Source organism: Phyllostomus hastatus, unplaced genomic scaffold, assembly GCF_019186645.2.
Source record: "Phyllostomus hastatus isolate PE091 unplaced genomic scaffold, TTU_PhHast_1.1 phas_contig_283, whole genome shotgun sequence".
NCBI lineage: Eukaryota > Metazoa > Chordata > Mammalia > Chiroptera > Phyllostomidae > Phyllostomus > Phyllostomus hastatus.
The window spans coordinates 564,341-581,094 of NW_025333833.1; the positions used below are offsets into that span (position 1 = coordinate 564,341).

Genomic DNA, 16,754 nt, shown 5'->3' on the forward strand with positions numbered 1-16,754 from the left:
CCCCGGGGCGCTCCACGGCCCAGTGCATGGTGCCGACACACTCAGCCGGCTGTGGCAGTCCCGGTTACCGAGGAGCCTGGAAACCACTGCTGGGAAGCCTGTCCCACGACTGCCCTGAGTCCGGGCGGAGCAGGTGTGGGGGGTCAGGAGGACTGGCTGCCTCGCTCCCCTCAGCCTCGGGGAACCCAGGCGCTGCTGGGAGTCCAGAGTCACCTGCTTCCCGAGAAAGGGCATGAACTCATGGCCACGGCCCCTTCCGTTTTGTTGCGCACACATTTAAATACTGGGCGCCACCTCAGCACCAGCACGGGCCGGGGTGGCCGACTGCGCACCTGGCCCTGGGCCTGTCCTTCGGTCCCCAAGCCTGTGCTTCCCTGAGAATCAGCTCCTTTGTCCGGCCCCGGGGAGTTCCCCGGGAGCTGCCCAGTGAGGAATTTCTGCATTAAGGCCGGAGTCTCCCACTGGTTCCGTGCGGGCACTCTTGCTGACAGGTTGCCATGGCTAGAGTGGCCGCTTCCAAGAAGCTGACCTTTCACCTTCACCCGGGTCATGTGCTTTGGGGAAAGAGGGCTGTGCCCGGCCCCCTTCCCACCCCTGATTCCTGTCCTGCTGTGGATTTTGGTTGGCATTCGATGCCCAGCCTGCAGTCCTACCTGACGGATTGGATTGTTTTTAATTCTCCTCGGGATGAGTTACGAGCTTTCATGACTCCGGCCGGGCTGCCTGGAGCTGGGCCCAGCCGGGCAGGTGCGGTGCCAGCTCCCCTGGCATGCGGCCGTGCCAGTGCACTGTGCTGTTGGCCCCTTGCGCTGCCTGGAAACACCAGGCCCGGAGCCCCGAGAAGGCGTTGCCGCTCGAGGTCCTGAAAGGCGGCTTTGTGCTGAGGAGAGCCTGTCGCAGGGAAGCTGATAAGCCGCCAGCTCACTTCCCCGTAAATCACAGTGAAAGGACCTTGCCCAGGGAGGTCACGTCGCTTGTCCCTTCTCCGCGCTTTAATGGGTCTGTTGGAGGCCTGAAAGGTGGCGCCGTGCCCGGCACTCGAAAGGGGCCCAGAAGTCGCAGGCCGGGGGCCTGGCCCCGCGGTGGGCGCAGACCTGGGGAGCCTGAAACCACCGGGGAAACTCAGCAGGGCCCGGGCTGCTGTCTCCAGCTGCCACCCGGACCGGCGCTCCCTCTGCACGCCCCCAGGGAGACGCCTGCACTTCGGTCCGCAGCCGCCTCCTCGGTTCCCCCGTGGCATCAGCATCCCCCCTGCCCCGGGGCAGGGGCCCTGTTCTGTGTCGGTCACAACAGCACGTCTGCGTCCCCCTGAGAAGGCTGGAAGCTGCTGAGAGAAACACGAGGGAAGAGACGTCGGCGTGGAGTTCGGGCTCCTGGGGGGGTGAAGGCCCGTGGCTGGTGGGCCCACGGGTGGCCCTCTCCCGTCACCGTCCGTCGTTGGGGAGCCCCTGCAGCCTGTCCCCTGGCCGTACCCCCACCTCCTGCCCTGTTCAAGACCTTCCGACGTCTGTCCGGGGTGCTGAGGACAAGGTCTGTGGACTCGTTAAAACACCGTCCTGAAATTACATCCAAGACACTGTGATTATTCTTAAGTGAAAAAACACCCCCCTTAGAATCAAGTTGTGGAGCTTTCTGCTTTCAACTTAGAGGTGCCGTTTGTACCCCCATCTCCCTGACCCCCACCGCTCCTTTCCCTCTTCCTGCGCCGCCGAGAGACCGAGGAGGCCGGCTAAGGCCAGGGTGGTGACCGGGGACGCCCCAGTGCTGTGACGACTGTGGAGCAGCTCAGGGCAGGTCCTCCCCGCGGAGTGATGACGGGGCTTGGGGGTGGGGCTCACGGTGGGGGAGCTGGGGGAGGGTGGGCCGAGGCCCCTGGGAGTGTGCTGAGCGGACGTTGGCGGGAGGTCAGAGGGCCTGGGTGTCCCCGTCGACGCACAGGCCGCACTGCAGTGGGGGTCTGAGCCGGTCCGGGTTCGGCTCCGCTGCGGTCCAGAGACTCCGAGCACAGTGCCAACTGTGCTCACAGCCGTTTACGTGGCCCAGCAGTTCGGCGGCCTGTTTGCAGGAACGGACCTGAGGGAACCTGAGGTGGCGAGACAGGCCCCGCCCTCAGGTCTGTGCGGGTGAGGGCCAGGAGACTGACCTGCAGACCTCCCTGCCCCGGTGCCCGGCGGGGGGCGCCCTGCGGAAGTTCACGTCAGTTGCGGCCTTCAGTTGTGCTCCTCTTCGCACTCGCACTTCCGCTGGAGGGTGTGAGGACTGCAGACTCATTAGCTCCTAATTAACAGGTCCTGCAGGCCCGACACCTCTGGTTCAGACCTCGGAGTGCGTCTGGAGAGAGGGAGCAGGGAGCAAACGCAGCAGGCAGGCCCGTCTGGGACCCCGGCGGACCGACGGGTGGGGACCACTCCTGCAGCCTGCCCTTCGCCTGTTCCGCCCGCTCGGTGTGGCTGACCCCCGCCCGCCCGCAGCAGGAGCTGGGCGCACGGTTGTCCAGGGAGAGGGCGTGGCTCTCACTCGTCAGCCCCAGTCTGCCCGGCGCCTCCCGGCCGAGAGTCTCAGGGTGGGGTGGTGCTCGGACCTTGAACCGACAACATCTGTGCTTGGGGTGTGGGGGGGCACAGGACGGGGGGAAGGAAGACGCATCCGCGGGATGCAGGGGTGCAGGGCGGTGGCCTGGAGACTCCCGACACCCCGTCAGTGATGCGTTCTCCTCGCTTCTCGCTGCACGCAGTAGGCCCAGCCAGGGACAGAGCCCCCTGCCCCCTGGGTAAGGAGAACGGGGGAGGTCGAGATGACAGATCAGTAGCTAGGAGCAGGAACAAACCCTCAGGGGTGAAGAGAATGTCACGGAACCACAGGGGCAGCCTCCGGGGGAAAGGGGGTCCCCAGAGGTGCGTGTCCAGAGCCAAGAGGGTGGTAGAGAAGTCCCGGGGCACCAGCAAGACTGGGGGGCCATGCGCCCCAGGAGCCGGAGCTCTGAACTGCGGCCCCTGGACGGGAGAGGGACCCACCCCCAGCGCCTGTCCAGCGCCCTCTGCTGGCAAGACAAGGAACCTGCAGCCAAGCCCCTAGGTTTCGGGCGGTGCTGCCGGTTGGGCACTGAACCAGCGCTCCGTCTGGGAGCCACGCCGAGGGAGTGACAGACACCAGCCCCTCGCGGTAACTCCATCCTGGTGTTCAGCCCGGTGTGCCCAGAGCAGTGTCTTCGGTGCAATCGGTGTGCGGTGGTTGCGGGATTTCCGTCCTTCGCCCCCGGTCTCCGGAACCCGGCCCCGCGTGGCTGGTGGTCCGCGCCAGCCCCTGCACGCCCCGGCACAGCCGGCCACGGGGCGGGCCACAGCAGCGTGGATCTGGGCCCGGTGGGGAGGAGCCTTCTGGCGCTGCTGCCGGCTCCCGGCCTTGGCGGGTCTCCCGCTGCACCCCCTCCCCACCGTCCTCTCCCCCGCCCTCTCTTCCTTCCCCACTGCCGCCCTGTCCCCCACCTCTGCCCCCCCCCCCGCCCCGCCGCGGGAGCTCTGTCAAGGCCGGACAGGCACGGGAGTCCCCTGGTTTGTGTTGCAGACGTGCGGCGCACGCTCCGCGGTGCAGAAACGCGCCCCGCGGGGAGATCAGCGCTGCAGTGCCTGGTCAGACGCCGTCGCCGCGCTGCTTAATTAAAGCCAGGCCCGCGTGCCCGGCTCGGCGGTGGGAGGGAGCGAGGCCACTGCTAACAGGTGGTGGCAGTTAACTCCCTGTCCCCCCCACCCCACCGTCTTCCGGTTTACAGGGGCTGGTGTGCAAGGAGGGCTCGCCTGTCTTACCCACTGCCGACACGAGTGTGTCTGTGTGCACACGCACTCACACGCAGCCAGGTCATTGCATGAGCAATAGAGGTGCCGGATGAGGGGGCTGGAGGGGGCGTGGCACGCCTGGTGCCGTCCCTTCAAGGCCAGAAACAGGCCTGTCCGGTCGGGAGCAGCGCCTCCGTTTCCTGTCCCGGGGCTGGGGTGTGGTCCCGGGTCCCGTCCTCAGCCCGAGGCTGGCCGGTGGCATGAGGACGTCGGCCGGTCCAGAGGTCAGGCACGCGTGACCTCGGGTCAGGTCTGTGCGTCTGCCTGAGACTACCCTGCGCATGGCAGCTGTCTGGTGAGAACGGAGCGAGGGTTGGGGCCCAGTCCTGTTCACGGTAGAGCACTCGGCCCAGCACTCGGCACGAGTGGGCCAGGGTGCGGGCGGGGCACCAGCGTGGGCGGTGCAGCTCCGTGCCTTGCGGAGCCGGAGCACGTGCCACGGAGGGAAACGTGTGGTCACCTGTGGTCTCCAGTGGGGACGTGCATCCTTCCCTGGGGGGGAGGGGCGCTGAGGGGGCCACGTGGCCGGTGCTCGGGGCTGTGGCGCTCGTGGGCCGTGGGGGGGCAGCAGCCCGGCGTGCACACACCCACGCACACCCACCCTCGGGTGTGCGGAGACGTCCTGCGTCCTGACTGCCTGTGACCAGACCGCTTGCCGAGGGCGGGGAAGACAGCCCCACGGCCGCCCGTCCGTGGAAGTGCTCGGGAGGAACCTCGGCCGTGGTGGGGGTGGGGCAGGGAGGGCTCGGGGAGGTCAGGGCGCTGTGTCTTCAGGGAAGGCTGTGCGTGTCCTCGTCTGAAGGCCTTGTGCCCGGCACGTATAAAAGTCCTCACAACTCAGTAACAAGGAAATAACCCAGCTTAAGGGACGGCAGGAGATCTGAGTGGACACGTCACCGGGGAAGATGCACAGATGGCAGACAGGCCCTCGGGAGGACGCTCAGTGTCGTCAGTCACCGGGACACGCCAATCAGACGCACCGCGAGGGATCACAGGACGGCTGCGCTGGGGACGACCGGCCGCGTCAAGGTCGGCGAGGACACGGGCCGGCTGCTCGCTGCTGGTGGGGGCGCCGTGCGGTGCGGCCTCTTTGGAGGGCAGCCTGGCCGCCTTTTGAAATGCTAATAAGCACACACCTGCCGTGTGACCTGACCATTCCACTTCAGGTGTTTTCACTGGAGAGAAACGAAAGGACGTCCACACAGAGGCCTGAGACGGTGACAGCCCCACCCGGGAACCAGTCCCACACCCACTAGCCACGGCTCCTCCGGTGCCACTCTGCGGACGCGACCCTTCAGCCCCTGCAAACCTGTCAGGCTCGGCCGGTGGGCCGGCGGGAGCCTCTGCTCGGGCCCAGCCGCTGGCTTGCTCTCCGAGTGCCGAGAGGCACTGCGCGGTGGCCAGGACCCGCGGACCCCCGTGGTCCTCTGCAGAGCCTGAGGCCCGGCAGGTGGGCGAGCCGTTCCGGGTGCCACTGGACTCGCCCCCACTCCACCAACACAGGCGGCAGCCCGCCCCCGCTCTCATGCCCCCTTCCGTGGGCTGTGGGGTCGGAGGTCTCGGCACACCCACCACACGAGTCTTCAGGGGACAAACCTCGGGGGCTGCTGCCGTCTTGACATAACTCCAGTTCTGGCAGTTTTCTCCTCCCCCCGCACCCCCCCACCCCCGCACCCCTCGGCCTTTCATCGGGGGTGACGGACAATGGACGGTGGCAACGGTTCCTCTGGTAGCGGCGTCTGCGTCGTCTCCCTGGAGACTGGCACAGAGGCCTCCGTCTGCAGACGGCTCCCGCGGCTGGAGGGCTTTGTGCCCTGAATGCAGCAGCGGGGGCGCGGGTCTCCAGGCCCGGGCTCCCCGTTCCCGCCGGCTCCCGCGGCCGGGCGCTTTGGGCAGAGTTGGCTCCCACCGGCGTGGGGGCGGGGGAGCGGGGTGGTTCTCCGGCCGCGCCTCAGCCAGTGGGCCTCTTGCTTTCCCAGGGGCCCGGCAGCTCCCGGTGCCCCATGGCGGCTGGGAGCGCGGCGCACGAGCGCGCTGGGTGCCGCGTGCCCGTCTCCCGGGAGCTCCGGTGGGACACGTGCAGCCTTGCTCCTGGTTTCTTCGCGCCGGGCCTCTGGGGCCGGGCTGTCCGGGGACCAGGAGCGGTTCAGGAGGGCGCGCTGGTCGGGAGCAGCCCGAGTCGCTGTGGCGTGAAGGGGCGAGTAGCCCCGCCCCCCGCACGCCCCATGCTGACTTCACACGTGTTTGTACGCGTCACCGGGAAGCAACCCGGGTGTTTCCAGCTGATGGGCCAGACGTGTTGTTAAGACCCCCTGAGCCACTTCCCGGGGCGCGGGCCAGCCTGGCTCGGGGCCTTTCCTCTGGGCCCTGGAGGGCAGCATGCGGCTCCACTGGGCCGAGGGTCCCGAGGGGGCTGCAGCGGAGGGAGCGCGGCAGGGCAGGGAGCAGAGCTGAGCCTGCACCCGGGTGGGCCGGGAGGGGGCAAGCAGGTCGGGAGCGTCTGGGGCTGGGGGTGCCAGGAGCGGGGGCAGATGGCTTGCTCCTTCAGGGAGCAGCACGGTTCATGGGGTGCACAGGGCGCAGGCTGTGCTGCCCACGCAGTCGGCGGGGCGGGGCGGGCGGGGTGCTGCTCACCGCCTGCGGTGGGGAAGCGGAGGCCATGTGAGCGCCGCCCCTGGGCTCACGCAGCTGGGAGGCCCGGTCCGGACTCCGGAGCCAGGCCTTTCTCAAGTCCGGTTCTTCCTGCCGCCGCTTGCTCTGCGGTCCGGTCCGATCTCTGCGGCCAGGACTCTGTGGAGGCACCCTTCCTGGGAAGGCCCTTCTGGATGCCGGCGGAGCCCTGGGTGGGCTGATGTGTGCCCTGAGGGGCTGTGGGAGCCAGAGGGGAGCGGGGTTAGCAGCTGCCCAAGGTGCCGGAGGGGCTCTCGGTGACCCTGAGGAGCACTTGGAGGGGCCCCGCCTGCATTACAGGTCGGTCACTGTTGTCCTTTCTGGGAGACTGGGCACCGGGGCTCTCTCCCCGGAAGCCAGGCAGCGTGCGCTCTGCCCGCCTGTGCCCGCTGGCCTGGTCCAGCTGAGGCCGGCTCCCGGGCCCCCAGGGCTGCTCCCGTCCCTCAGCCGTTCAATGCCGGCTCTGCCGGACGCGGCGGGCGGCCCGGCAGAGGGGCTCGGGGTGTCGGTCTGTCTCTCAGCTTGCTGCTCCCAGCTGCCGCGAGCTGCCCCGCCTCTGCCCCGCCTCTGCCCCGACTGCTCCTTTGTGACCCTGCGTGACCCTGCACAGCTGTGGCGCACTGCGGTGGGGCAGGAGCCCGTGGCCATGGGGGGTGGGAGAGGTCAGGTGGACCCCGTGGGGGAGGAGGGCCTCTGTGGCGGCGTGGTCACGGCCTGAGCGCACACACGGGGACACAGGCCAGGCCCTAGCCCCCTCCCGTGGGAGCGCCGGGCAGGCAAGGGCGGCCGGAGCGGATGAGCACAGAGAGAACCAGCGCAGGTGGGCGGCGCAGCCAGCAGGACCGGGGCCGTGGCTGAGTGTCCGGCGACCGTCCTCCTGTCCTCGGACACGCAGGGGGACGTGTGGCAGCCGTTTCCTTGGCTGCGGGGGGGACTCCGGCTCCCGACGGCCGCATCTCCCTCCGCGAGGTCTTCGTCACATTCGCCCGAGTCTGGGGCCGGTGGCCGGACAACTCGCTGACGGGGGCCGGCTGACCGACCCCTCCCTGGCCCCGGCGTGCAAAGCCCCCGCCTTCCACGGCCTGCTCTGCCACCTTACCCGTTGGCTCCTTTGCTCCCCGCTCTCCCCCGACACACACCCACTCACACGTGCGTGGCTTTTGTCTGGGGTGACAGTGTCTCTCCTCTCTGAGGAACAGAGCGGCTGGTGGCACGGGAGCCATTTCCCCTGGAGCCTTCGGGTCTCTCGTGCCCTTGGCTGGGCCGGGGGGCGGGCCTTGCTGCCTCTCCCACCTGTCACCTAGTGCCAGGCGCGGCTGCTGGGACCCCCCCCCCGTGGGCGGGAGGTGCCGCTCTGTGGTCCTGCACCCCCCGCCAGCCAGCCCTCCACAACCCACGGCACCTTGGGCGAGGCTGGTTCTGTGTGAGGCCGCTTCCAGTGGGTGGTCGGGGGTCCTGGGGGTGGGGGGTGAAGGGGGTCCCCTGGAGGGGAGGGGAGGGGACTAGCAAGGCCTCAGCAGCTCACCCCACAGCCCCACATTCAGGCCTCGAGTCCGCGAGGGAGCCTCCGGTCAGAGAGGAAGGTGGGGGGCGGGGCGTTCCCAGAGCTGGGCAGTGGACACGTGGGGGGACAGCGGGGGCCCGAGCTTCTCTGTGTGGGATTTCCCCGTCGGAGTCGGGTGCCCGGGTCCCAGTCCCGCACACGTGTGACAGCTGGTGGGGGCGGGCGGCCTCCCACTGCGGGTGTGGGGCCCGGCGCGAGCTCGCCCCCATGGCCGGGACTGCAGTGGCCGCCAGCCCCGGGCGAGGCCCTCGCTCGACACTCCTCTCCGCGTGAGCGTTCTCCTGCCGTGGGTGGGTCCCCGCTTTATCTGAGGGCCGCAGAGGTCAGCTCTCCGTCGCCTTCCAGATTTATGGCCTTGTTTTGCTGGCTCCAAAGCTGGCCGGGCCCTGGCTCTGGCCTCGTTCCGAGCCTTGTTGCCGACCTCCCCCGCCCTCACTTCCTGCAGGCGCAGCACGGCCATCTGCGCCCCTGGGCTCCGAGGGCGGTGGGGGGCTCTGGGGGCCTCTGTGCACCCTGCGCCCCTGCCCCGTGGCCTGCCCGGCCCTCAGCCCTCCGGGCCCCCTTCCTGGTCTCCCGGGCACACCCCCGTTCCCCGCCCCCCACCCACGCGGTGCTTGTGACGCCGAACCACAGCTGTCCCGCACCAGCCTTCTCGCTGGTCTGTGGCCGGGGGGCAGGGGCCACGCCGGGTGCTTTCTGCGTGCTCCGTGGTCACAGTGACGCCCTCGCTGGTCCCTCCCACGGGGCCTGGTGGGCGGGGGTGCTGATGGCAGGGAGTCGATTTCGGCACAGCCTCGGGGGCTGGGGGGCCTCGGTCTGTGACCTTCCCGTGGGCCCTCCGCTCCCCTCCAGGCAGCCTGCCCACCTTGCCTTGTGCCCAGGTGGGTACCTGTCGTCCACGTGTCTCCCACCCCGGCTCACCCCCGAGCTCCAGGTGCGTGTCGCGGGCCAGGCCCGTGGTCAGCCGTGTGAAGCCCCTGGCCGCAGCACCCGTCTGACCTGCCGCGGGCCCGGGCGGCGTTCCGACCCGCGCTGGCGCTCTGTCTCCGACCCGAGTTCCTCTACGCTGCTCCCCGCGTGTGAGTTTTCGGGGCGCGCCCACAAACAAGTCTGCCACCAGAGTCGGCAGGGCTCCTCGGGGTCACGCGCTGGGGGCCGGTGCGTGTGGCGGCCCCGCGGCTGTGGCCCAGGTCAGTGGGGGCGGCGCGGCCCCAGGTGGCAGGGGTGTGGGTGGGTTTCGGGGGCCCTCCCTGCAGCCTGCGAGCTCTGTGGCGCACGCCCTGGCCCTGGCTCGGGGGCGGGGAGAGGGCTGTGCGCCCTGGAAGGCCGTGCGGCCTCCCGGCGAGCGCGGGGCCGTCCCGGCCAGACCGCGGCGGTCTCTCGGGTCCCGGTGGGCAGAGGCGGCTGTGTAACCGCGGGGCCTCGCCAGGGTCTCTGTGCTCGTTTCCATGAACTCGGCCGCACCACTCCGCGTCCGCACGGTTGCGTCTCGGTTCTCAGGTTTTCCTGTGCGACTTGACTGCGTGTGAGATTCCCTCTCTTTCGCGGTTGAACTGCCAGAAAGCCGTTAAAACTCACTTGCATTTAGGTTAAGTTCACAGTGTGTAAACCCACGGAGTCGAGCGCCTTTAAAAAGCTGTAAACGTTTTAAGAAACACGGCACCGTTCCGACGTGTGCTGAGTGGGTGCGGGTCTGTAGTTACAGAAGAGCCGGTCGGTTCTCTCGGGCCGTGTCGGGCTCGCCCCGGGGTGGCGGCGGCTGCGTTTCGGGGAGAAGGGCCGCCCTCGTGTGCCCGGGTCCCGTCGGCTCCCACCTGCTTGCACCTGTTGGCCCCCAAGGAGCCGAGGCCCCGTCACACAGCCCGTCCCCTCGCGCTGACCAGGTCTGGTCCCCTGCAGGCACCCCTGTGTCACCGCTGAGCCTGTGCCCCTGGCTCGTGCTGGGCCTGGAGCCGCCTCCCACCACGGTGTCTCAGCCGGCGTAGCAGCTGCACCCGGTGCAGGCCTGGGGCTCTGCTTGCGGCCCAGAGCTTGACCTTCCTCTTTCTGGTTGGTGGTCGGTGTTCCAGGACTTGGCTGGTTTTGTTTCCGAAAGGCAGGTCCTGCGAGGCTTCCTCTGTCCCGGCTGCCAGGGCTCTGGCTGACGCAGCAGGCATGCCAGGGGCTGAGCTGGACCTGCTGGCACAGACCCCGGAGCGGCACGGGCCTTGTGGGGGTCTGGCCTCGGCCGCAGACGGTGGCGCCAGCGTGCCAGCGTCCTGTCTGTCCTCCAGCCCTGGCACAGCCCAGGCGGCTGGCTCCTTTCCTGCAGACACAGATGCTTCCTCCCAAGTACGTCTGCCCTCAGAGCTGTGAGCCTGGGAGAAAGGGGTCTGGTCCCCGTGAGCTCCGGCTCTGCTGGTCTGCTCACTCCCGGGAAGGGCACGGCTCGGAGACTGGCTTCACCTCAGTGGTTCTCCGCAGAGCGCTCTCTCTGTGCTGGGAGAGGGTCGGGGACGCCCGGCCCCGGGCGCCGGGGCATGTCGGAGGGTCGTGTCTTGGGGGCCCTGGCAGCGGGCTGGGCCTCTCTGGGGCAGGGGCCTGGCAGTGTGCAGAGCGCCCCCACCTGCGGTGACGAGGACGCCCGTGCTGCCTCTGTCCCTCCGGCCACATGGTTGCGCCCACGGTCCCTGTGTTCCCACAGACCCCACGTTAGCCCCGGGGATGTGCGTACAGTGCTCCCGTGAGAGCTGCTTCCTGTGCGGAGAGAGACTTCCGTGGCGTGTTGAGTCTGTGAGAAGAGGGTCACAGGCAGGGCCGAGGCGGGGAAGACTCGGGAAAGAGAAACCAGCCTTAGTGGCGCTGGCAGGGGGCTGACAGGGCGCCTCTCGCCAGCCTCGGGAGGGTGTCCTGCCGTACCGAGGGTCCCAGGGACGGTGAAGCTGGTAGGAGGTGGCTGGGCAAGAGAGATTCTTCCGGAAACTCGAGCCGGGTCAGGGCCTGGTTTGCGGGCACCTGCTCCCTGGGCCTGGGGCTGGAGGGGTGGCACCATGTCAGCAGAGGTTTCAGCCCGTGTGCTGATTGGCTCCACTGCTGGGGGGTGGGGTGAGGAGTGTGGGAGGAGACGAGGGAGCAGGGGGGGAACCCAGCCGTTGGGCGGGGGAAGGGGGCGGGGCTGATCGGGGACTGCGTGGGGAGCGCTGCCCCAGTCTCTCAAACCGCAGCAGCAGGCATCACAGCCCCGGACAGCCCCGCACGCCTGACGAGGTTTCGCGGGAGGCTCTGTTTCCGCGTCGTTGTCGGGGACACCAGGTCTGTTCTGTGGTCCTGCCTGAGGGCCGAGCGGCGAGACCGACGGCCGTGCATTCGCTGTTCCGACCTGGAGTGCCCGGGCCACCGCCCGCCTGCCGCCTCGCCCTGGTGCCCCTCGTCCGCAGGAGCCGCGTCGGCCCGGCCGGCGCTCTGCTCTGACTGCGCTTCTCGGCCCCTTCTCTCCCGCAGTACGAGTTCAAAGCCAAGAACATCAAGAAGAAGAAGGTGAGCATCATGGTCTCGGTGGACGGGGTGAAAGTGATCCTGAAGAAGAAGAAAAAGGTGAGCAGCCTTGTGCCGGCACCCGCCGGGGGCGGGGAGTGGACACGCCTGCCGGACAGGCGCCTCGGGCCTGTCCGCTGTGCCCGCACCTGGCTGCAGGGCTGCTCAGTGCCCGTCCCACCGCTGATCGCGGTGTCCAGGGACCCCGCCTCTGACAGATGGGGGGGCGTTAGCAGCCACCGGCCTCTGTGCCTCTTGCTCCCACGGGACAGCCTTCAGGTGTGGGTGTGCCGACGCCGCCCTTGTGTCTGTGGAACGGAGAGTGGACACGCCCCCCTGGTGTCCAAGGAAAGGCGCCCTCAGCAGGTCTCGGTGGTGGCTGTCCGGGTCAGACCAGGAGCCCACCACAGGGTCAGGCAGCTGCGGGTGCAGGAACGGCCGTGCTGGTCCTCGGTGGCACACCGCCCCGGGCCCCGGGCAAGTGTGGCCTGACGCTCTCCACCCATGGGTGCCCCTGCCTGCGAACGGCAGACTGATCTCTGCCTGGTCGGCGGGACGTGTGGGAGGTCCCTCAGCTGAGACGAGACCTGGGTTCTAGTCCTGGCTCTGCCTTTCCTGGCTGTGGGGTCCCCGGTAGCGACTGCCTCCCTGAGCTGCAACCCTACGATGATAACTGTACATGAGTAATAATCCTGAAGTAACAGTGACCGTGCAGTAGCAGTACCATAGGGACTACATAATAACAACCGTGTAGTTACAATGTCCACGCAACAGTAATGACTGCAGTTACAGCTGTAATAGTGATACAGTAATAACTGTGGGGTGACGACACAATAACAACGATGTAACAACAGCGACACGACAGTCACTACCATGTAACGACGACGACACCGCCCGCAGACCAGACGGGGCCTCCCACGCCTGGGGCTCAGGGCTGGGGTGTGGACGCAGCTGCTGGGCCCCGGGGCTGCGCTTCGATGTCCGCGGCCCCACCTGCTCCTGCGCTGCGGCCTGAGCGCCGCCACTCGGCCTCTGTCAGGTGGCCCTGGAAGCCTGGGGTCGCCCGTGCTCCGCGGAGCGGGGTCCGAGGGCGGAGGGCACCCTGAGCGCCGCCCCGGGGACTTCCGTGTGGAGGGCCCGGCGGGCCTGTGGCACGTGGCCCCTCTTGTGGGCCTGTGACCCTGGGGGACCCCACGGGAAACATTCCGGAAGGGCCTCGTTGTCCCGGGCGGACCCCCACTGGGCAAGACGGGCGACCGGCTGTCGGCCGAGGGCCCTCGCAGCGCAGCCAGCGTGCTCGTGGCGGCCACGGCCCCTCCCGGACGGCAGCCATGGCCGTGAGCGGCAGGAACAGGACCCGACCTCGCTCCGTTTCCCTGTTTGGGGGGGCGCGGCCGAGGGGGCACACTGCCGGGGGTCGCTGCACCCTGAGTGGTGGCCGCGGAGGGTCCCAGCCCACGAGACGGCAGGCCCTGCCTGATGCCCTGCACCCTCGCGGCCACCCCAGGAGGCGGGCCTTCCTTGCCCGGTCCTGCCACAGAATGGCCTCCGCGTGGGCGGGCGGGCGGGACCGCAGGCCGGCTGGCTGGGGCGGGGCCGCGGCTGAGCCAGGCGCTGCTGGCGGGCGCTGATCCCCTTCAGGGCTTCAGAGAGAAGCCGCCCCAAGGGCAGCGCCCGCTGCCGACCCCACCCTGGGGAGGGATGGGACGGGGGCGGGGCGGGGGCAGGGGCCTGGTCTCCTGCCCCTGGACAGTGTCTTCCTCCGCCCGCGCCTCTGTGAGCCTCTGACGGAGAGCCGGCCTCGGTGCCCAGAGCCCCCGTCCTCAGGCACAGACGCGGGCGAGGAGACCGGGCACTGGGCACGCACACACGTCCTTGGGAACCCCCTCCGGCGGTGGGGGCAGGGGGGCAGGGTCCGGCCATGGCTCCTGGTGTCTGCCCCGCCCCCGCAGCCGAGGACAAGCCTAACCCGTTCACGCACAGCTCCTTCCGTTGCAGAAGAAGGAGTGGACGTGGGACGAGAGCAAGATGCTGGTGATGCAGGACCCCATCTACAGGTGAGCGCCGGTGCCCGGCCCGGGCGGGGCCGAGTGCCCTTCCCCTGCCTGCCCTGCCCGCCCGAGACGCCGTGTCGGCACTGGAGCCCAGGGGCCTTGCCCTGGACGCCGCCGAGAGAAAGCGTCCCCCCGGGCAGGCTCCGTGGGCCCCGCAGAGGCACAAGGCTGAGGCCGGAGCCCGGTGCCGGCCCCCGGAGCGGCTTGCCTCTCAGGCCGGGGCGTTGGCTGCCGCTGTCCTCCCGCAGGAGGGAGACCCAGTGTGATTCTCGCGGTGACGCAGCGTTTGCGTGGGCGGTGGGCTTCACGTCAGCGTTCTGGGCGGCAGGCTGCTGACCGCCGAAAGGGGAGCCCGTGTGCCTTGGGGGCTGTGAGTCGCGCGGATGTGGGGACGTCCGTCGGCCCCGGCCCCCAGCGAGCAAGGGTGGGGCCGCGCCAGGGTGGTGGTCCCTGTGGCGGCTCAGCGTCCAGCCTCCCACCGGTGCAGGCGCCGCGGTGGTGCCGTCCCTGCTCTGAGAGCGCAGCCTGCGGGGAGCCTGGGCCTCCTTTCCTGCCACTCAGACGGACCTCGGCTGCAGAGCCGAGGGGGACGGGAGGCCAGGGGTTGTGTGGGGTGTGGGGCGAGGGGAGGGGAGCCCAGCGGCCCCGGGGGGCGGCTGTGACAGCCTCCAGGCCTCTCCCGCTCCTGGTGGCACCGGGGACTCGGCCATGGGGAACCACGTCCCTGTGCTGGGCTCAGCATCTCTGCTGCCACCTCCTTGGTCACCTCCGCAGGCTCCTCTGCCCCACGACTGCCAGGCCCCTTCCCTGATGGCGTCCCCCTGTGCACCCCCCCCCCCGCCGTGGCCCTGACTCTGCCGGTCCTGGTGCTGCTGTCACCCGTGCGTGGCCCATTCCTTCGGTCTCCCTGCGGCCACCGCCTCGTGCACAGTGGTGTTCGGCACGCTTCTGGTCGATTGAATCGATCTCTTAAATCTTGGCAGAACTCCCAGGAGGCAGTGCCTTTCCTCTGCGGGCTTTCACCTAGAGGTGAACGGGCGGGCGGAGGGGCCGGAAGGGGCGGTGGCTGGGGAAGGTCGCACGGGAGGTGGGCTGCAGAGCATCTGGGACACGAGGTCCGACAGCAAGACGGCCGCCCCCGGGCGGCTGTGACGCGGGCAAGGTGGTGGTGGGGGCCCGGGGGAGCGAGGAGTCCCACGACCCCGTCCCGCTGTGTTGCGGGAGCCAGGTGCCCCTGCGGGCCCCCCCGTGACACGAGGTCACGGGCCCTCGGGGTCGGGGCGTGGTGAGGGGCTGCGAGCCCTTGGTGACCAGCTGGCTGCACTGGGCCCACCCGTGCCCAACCCTCCTCCACCTGGAGAAGGGCGTTCGCTGTCTCGGAAGTGGGGAGGGGGGCGTGCACGGTGTGGGGCGCAGTCCCCGGGGCGGGGCCTCCCCAGGAGGGAGGCTTCGTCCTCAGGAAGCCTGAGCTCCTCGCTGTGGGGGGGCTGCTGGCCCTGGGGCCGTGGACACGGCCACCGCGGGGTCCAGGTCTCGGGTGCAGAGGACAGGTCCTCGGGTCTGCAGGCCCAGCGGGGACAGTCAGTGATGGGGGGAGGTCGCCGTGTGGGAGGGGCTTGGTTGTGAGGGGTGCGGCCCGAGTCTGCCCGCCTGGCCGGTGCTGGGCAGGGGGGTCACCCTCAGGAGGCCGACCCCTGCACGGCCCCGTGGGGCGGCTTGTGGCTGCGTTGCAGGTGTCACGCAGGTTGTAGTGGGACGGGGGGAGGAGCGCGTTGCAGCGGGCCAGCCCCTGAGACAGGCCGGCGGGCGCCTGGCCAGGCTCTCGGACAGACGTGTGCTTGCCCGGCTCACGTCCTGCCGCAGGGCCGCAGCAGGGCACCACGCCCGGACTGAGACGTCCGTGGGCCCTTCTTTCCCGGGGGCCTCGGGGATCGTTTCTCTGCCGGCAGCCGGTGTCTCGGGGTCTCCGCGGCCCTGGAGCCGGGGAAACACGCCAGGCGGCGACTCTGCTGGGGGCCTGATGGGTCTGGGGGGCTGGGGGCAGAGGTCAGGGGCGTGCTGGGAAGGAGGGGCTAGGCCTGGAGCCCTCAGCTGTGGCCAGAGCGGTTGTCCTGGAGACGGCGGCTCCCGGAGGAGAAACTGGCGCCTTGTGAGCGGGACGCAGGGTCCTGCGGTGGGGGGGCGGCAGGCCCCGGCCCCCCGTCGGAGAGACTGAGCGCCACTGGCAGGACCCCGTCTCGTCTCCGGGCCTCTGTGCTCCGACGGGGGCTGGCGTTCTCCCCCGGGACAGAGTGGCCCCCCAGCGGGACATAGAGGCCCCCTGGCCAGGGTCGGCGTCCTCGGGCTCCTGGACGCTGGTGCCCGCGGCCGTGCCCACTCACAGCGTCTCTGCTGCGTGCCCCCCCCCCCACCGCAGGATCTTCTACGTCTCCCACGACTCGCAGGACCTGAAGATCTTCAGCTACATCGCCCGGGACGGGGCCAGCAACGTCTTCCGGTGCAACGTCTTCAAGTCCAAGAAGAAGGTAAGGGCGGTCACGGTCGCCCGTTCTCGTCCCCTCGTCCCCAGACGGCCCCACGGCCCCCCTCCGCCCCAGTCTCTCCCTGGTGACGGGCGCGGCCTGCAGGTGGGGCGCACGGGGACCCTTCGCGCCCTGGGCCGTCGCCCCGTGTCCCTCTGGTGTCCTTGGTGCTTCGTGCTCAGCACGCACAGACAGGTGGACAGACCGCCGCCGGCCCACGTTCTGGAGGGGCTGACCGGGGCCAACACCTGCGCCAGGGCCCTTGCGCCCTGAGGCCGCCCCGGGGAGGGGCTGCGCGGGGGACCCGGCGTGGGGCAGGGGCAGTGCCGGGAGGCAGCTCCTGCACGGGCCCTGTGTCCTGCCACGTCGCTTTCCCCGGCCACTCAGCCTCAGCTCCTCCCGGCCTCCGGCTCCGGGCTCTCTGTCCCTCCGCCACCCCCTGCGGATCCGGGCGGCCGTGTGTGTGCAGACCCCGGGCTGCCGGGAGCAGGACCGAGCGGGGCGTGGACCCCCCGAGTCCAGAGCCGGCTGTGAGGCGGGCACCCCGCTCCGTCCCCCTCCCCTCCCCCGTCAGCCCTGTGTGCACGGGCTCCTGCGT

At 69.7% G+C, this 16,754-nt stretch overlaps 1 protein-coding gene across 4 annotated transcripts in view; it reads left to right on the forward strand.

Annotated features, from left to right (window-relative positions):
- Window positions 1-16,754, forward strand: part of LOC123818400 (carboxyl-terminal PDZ ligand of neuronal nitric oxide synthase protein-like) — a 72,598-nt gene that overhangs the window by 35,545 nt on the left and 20,299 nt on the right. For 2 of the 4 annotated variants that reach the window (XM_045838559.1, XM_045838561.1), the window contains exons 3-5: window positions 11,548-11,640; window positions 13,564-13,637; window positions 16,051-16,159. In XM_045838559.1, coding sequence (XP_045694515.1) covers window positions 11,548-11,640; window positions 13,564-13,637; window positions 16,051-16,159 — 276 coding nt within the window. The remainder of the gene's footprint in view (window positions 1-11,547; window positions 11,641-13,563; window positions 13,638-16,050; window positions 16,160-16,754) is intronic. The other 2 variants (XM_045838560.1, XM_045838562.1) reach the window with 1 other exon arrangement.